Here is a 4,553-nt window from a genome sequence, read left to right as displayed (position 1 = left end):
CTCTTTAAGCTCTCCACCTTAGGATAAGCTTTTAGGAAAGTTTTACTTGATATGGTACTGGAGTTATGAACTTATGATCAAGTACTCAAGCATTTGAATCTTGCCATCAATCAAGCCCATAAGGCTTTTGCATAAGCAGGCATGTTAGATATATAAATCAATCGACCTTTGCCTAGCAACTTAATATTTTAGGATAGTCGGTCTTTGATGCATATAAAGTTGAATACAACAATATTCAATCAGCTGAATATAGAACCTCACATTCTTATCTCCATTTTATAAAACTGTGCCTCAATATTTCAGAGGAGAAGATAAGAAATAGTGTAAATTTTAACCACTAGTTTCAATATCTGCATATTTCTTACATATGACAGCTAGATTTATGTATAAATATAAAGAAAAGGATAAACCTAGCATTATCAATTCACCTGGCCAATATTGTATGATATCATCCTCAGAAGAGAGAGCGATATATCTTCGGGTCTGTAGTCTTCAAGCTCCTTTTTTTCGGATATAGTTTTTCCAAAGCTTGATGCAATAGTGGAAGCTGATAGGCCAATCTATAATCATTTAAAACCAGGAAATACTCAGCCATGTGATTGATAAAAGAAAAGATCAAATTATTCATATCTACAAGATCCGCAATATTAGACCAGAATAACATTTCTTTTTCTTTCCAATACAATGAATGTTTATATGGAAATAGAAGCAGCTGCAAAAGTTACCTTAGAATAGTCCAATCCACCATAAATGTCCCCAACAAGCATATCAATAGTTCTATTATCTCCTTTCTGACTCAACTCAAGCAACTCGTCAAAGCTGGAATTTATTGCAACAAACACCTTGTCGATAGTGAAAATATAGAAAATCAAAATCATAGTCTCAAAAGAAAAAAGACCTCTTGCACTTTGTTAACAGTCTTCCCAAGCCCCAATAAGTACCACCACCAACATTTGTCCCACTAACTCTCTCAAATTTCCCATCTCCATCAACCTGTGTCAACACACATTGGAAGTATAGATCACAACCTACTTGCCCTAATCAAACATAACCCAAAGAGTCAGAAGTTAAATAAAAATAGGAACAAGACAAAATGTACCTTACCTTGATCATACTAACACCAGATCCAATGTTGACTAGTAGATAAGGAAACAAGTCATTAGGGTCAATTTGAACAAACTCTTTCTGGCCTTCCATGTGTGTGAAAGCTTCATGCCGAATTGCCTACTAAGAAGTGTTAGAACTTCTGATCAGAAATAAAAAATTGGCCATGTAAAAGAAAAACTATAAATCAGTTAGCAAGAACGAAGTAATAGCAAAGAATGCACCTGTCACACTCCAAATTAAAAGGCTACAACTTGTTCCCTTATGACAGAAAGAATGGTATGACTAAAAGAAACCAATTCAGAAAGTTTCTTAAAAAGAAAATTCATATTATTGATTTGAAATTCTGAATGCGTGAGGAGTAAGTGCCTATTCATGTGATTCTTTTTTTTACTTTTATCAAAAGGGAAAATAAGTTCTAATAGAAGACAAGAGTTCCTACTCATACTTACGATAACATCTACAACAAAAGATAATGCGACATGTGTAGAATCATACATATTTATCAACTCAAGGTGAAATGCATCCATCCTATGGAGCTAACCTAAACAAGACACATGCAAATTGCAAAACAATTTAAAACTAGGATCCACCTTTAGCAAGAAATTTGCTCCAGCAACAAGACAATCCATTTCATCTTCTTTGTCCAGACTAACTCCAAGTCTTTCTTTGAAAAGGTCAGTATACTTGTATGCTCCACCACCAGTAGCCTTTGTCACAAAATTGGAGAATTAGTATAGTACTTTAATAGCAAGACCACAGAAAGAAGCAAAAGAAGTGCTACCAAATTTCTTAAATCCATGGTTTTGCAGAACAGACACTGTTTATGAGCAATACTACAAGCAACAAACAAAACCAATGGAAACATCCATGATTTTTGTTTTCCAATACAAGGGAAAAATAACACAGTCATTATTTTACAATCACCACAAGTGATAAATAAATTACAAACAATAATTTGAGGATATACCCACTGTGCGTTTACACACACCCACTATAAAGAACAACCGTCCAAATATGTTAAAAATAAAATAGCAGACTCAGAGGCACCTTAATTATCGCATTCCCATCAGTTGCACCATCAGCGTACGGTGATTCTGCCCCTATAAGCCAGACAAATCAATAATTCATTAAGCCTTAGAAGTGTTGAGTGAAGTTGAAGGAATGGTATCAAAATTACAAAATAATATTGCATGCATAATAATATCTTAGAAAAAAAATGTGGTAGAGAAGAGACTAATACAAGTATTGTAGTGAATAAGACTATACCGCCTCGATGAAGTTGCTTTGAATTAATGAAATCTAAGCACTCATTAATCTTTCTTGTCTCAAACTTCACAAAGTGAAGCCTCCCACCAAGAATAGGGAAGCTTCTCCTATTACCATTAGAAAGTCCAAGTCTCTCCTTCACACTCCTCTTCCTTTTATCATCAGTTGATTGGTCTTCATGTCTTGAGAAATATACCAACTTTATCAGTGATCCTGCCCACATATTTGAACAAGCTCAAGCTTTAGACATATTTCATATGCGACCAAACTTTCCTTTCTTAAAATTAACTATGTAAAATAGAATTGACCAAATCCTAAGTCATTAACTATGAAGCAAAAGTTTGGAAATCCCTTAAGGAAAAAAGATCAACAAACTGCTATGGGTACCATCACAGGATCCAATAAAGTTTGTTTTATTTCCCACAGTGGAGAGCTCAATTAACAACACAAAATTCCCAGAGGAAAGGAACAAGACCAGGCTAAAAAGTGTAACATAAACATGAAGAAAATAGAGTAAAGAACCCTTTTAGGCAGAAATAAAGGAAGCCCCTAATTTACTGTTTTCATATTAGAAGAGTAAGCATAAAATGCACTATAACTTCTCCCTGAAAATGAGAAACCATAAAAAAAACTGCATGCAATGAATGTGACAAAATAAAATTGTGGATAGAGAGTAGAAAGGGGTAAGCAACCTCACATCACCACCAACAACAACAACAACAAAGCCTTGTCCCACTAGGTGGGATCGGCTACATGCACCACCATTAAATCATTAACAATGCAGAAACAAGAACAAACCATAGCATAATCAATCAATACCTCCAATGTCAAGAGCAAGGTGAGACAAGTCATCAGACTGATTTGGCAACAAAATAGTTGGATACTTCTCTTCTACATTCCCTTGAATCTCGGCTTTGCTAACATCAAGTTGAGGCCTTGAACCTGACCTCTTGATTGAGCTCCCAGCAGAAGGAGACATATCACCCCCTTGACCTCCCTCTTCCTTGTCCTTCTCCAAAAGCCTGTTGTGTACACTCTTCTTGTTGCTGCTGCTATTCTTATTAGCTTCAGCACTTTCTTGGTCAATTCCAAGAGCTTGAGGTTTTTCTGATAAGCCAGCCATTTAACTTTATATATACCCCTAAACTCCCAAACTCCCTCCCTAACCCTTACCTAACTGCTTCCTTTCAAAGGCTATACTTTGGTCACTGGTCCAACCTACACTCAAACAAACAACAAACACATGTTTTTTATCCATTCATTCTTCATGGTGAAAAATAATAATCAATAAATGGGCAAATTACAATATTACTTATTCACTACGGAAACATTAACATAAGATGAACGCATTCATTTGAGGGTTTGTCATTGACCAATGGATAAAATTCTAACCCTACATTTCCTTCTGCGACCCAATAAACTGATCACTCGACCAATCCACAATCCAGGATGTTACACAAAAGGTAGCTTGTACTTGTACACCAAAAATAATCCAATGACAAAAGGACAGCTGAAAACAAATTCAATTCTACAAAAATTGTCCGTGGAATTCTTATCTAAACTAAAAGGTGGGCATTGAATGGCCCTAAGTCCCTAACCTAAAACGCCGTAGAAACGGGTGTCGAATTAACTTAACAATTTTTATTTGTTGTACGAAAAATATAGGCTTGGGAGTGAGATCATATAGAGACATAGACCAACCCCATGATAATTAAAGGTCTGAGTTAGACATAAAAACCACGGTGAATGAATGAAAAGGACGTGAGGGAAGAGGTGAAGACATAAGCTAAACTAAGAACAAAAAGAGAATAATATCAAATGAAAACGATAAATTACCTGAGAAGTGCGGTGTGTGAAGATGGAAGAAGTGAAAGGTTATGTTTTTGTATTCGATGGCTTCTTGATTGTTGGTGGTGAGTGTTGGAGGCGGCGCGCGTGCTGACACGGGTTTTGATCAGATTTGATTTGGAATCAGAGCTGAGTTAAACTCACGGACATTTACCATGTACGCGCCGCGTTAGCGCGTGGTGCTTCTTTGATTGCGACTTTTTCTCGGCTCTGTTCTCGTGCGTGACCAAATTATTGTACTTGTAACTTTTGTAGCTTGTAAGAATCTAATAAGAAGAAAATGGATAACTCGGACCAAAATCAAAAAGAGAAGAAAACATAAACCATCGGTT

At 36.0% G+C, this 4,553-nt stretch overlaps 1 protein-coding gene across 3 annotated transcripts in view; it reads right to left on the bottom strand.

Annotated features, from left to right (window-relative positions):
* LOC107622718 (pantothenate kinase 2) overlaps positions 1-4,460 on the bottom strand; it is a 10,835-nt gene extending 6,375 nt beyond the window's left edge. The window contains exons 1-9 of one of the 3 annotated variants that reach the window (XM_016324712.1): positions 4,210-4,460; positions 3,193-3,591; positions 2,374-2,586; positions 2,155-2,207; positions 1,698-1,814; positions 1,105-1,224; positions 899-993; positions 726-819; positions 429-560 (exon numbers count right to left, since the gene is read on the bottom strand). In XM_016324712.1, coding sequence (XP_016180198.1) covers positions 429-560; positions 726-819; positions 899-993; positions 1,105-1,224; positions 1,698-1,814; positions 2,155-2,207; positions 2,374-2,586; positions 3,193-3,496 — 1,128 coding nt within the window. In that variant the 5' untranslated portion in view covers positions 3,497-3,591; positions 4,210-4,460. Of the gene's footprint in view, positions 1-428; positions 561-725; positions 820-898; positions 994-1,104; positions 1,225-1,697; positions 1,815-2,154; positions 2,208-2,373; positions 2,587-3,192; positions 3,592-3,685; positions 4,049-4,209 lie in introns of those variants that run through there. The other 2 variants (XM_016324711.2, XM_021114765.1) reach the window with 2 other exon arrangements.

This window comes from Arachis ipaensis, chromosome B10 (assembly GCF_000816755.2).
Source record: "Arachis ipaensis cultivar K30076 chromosome B10, Araip1.1, whole genome shotgun sequence".
NCBI lineage: Eukaryota > Viridiplantae > Streptophyta > Magnoliopsida > Fabales > Fabaceae > Arachis > Arachis ipaensis.
The sequence above is the reverse complement of the archived record's forward strand: the minus strand, read 5'-3'. Positions and strand labels throughout refer to the sequence as shown.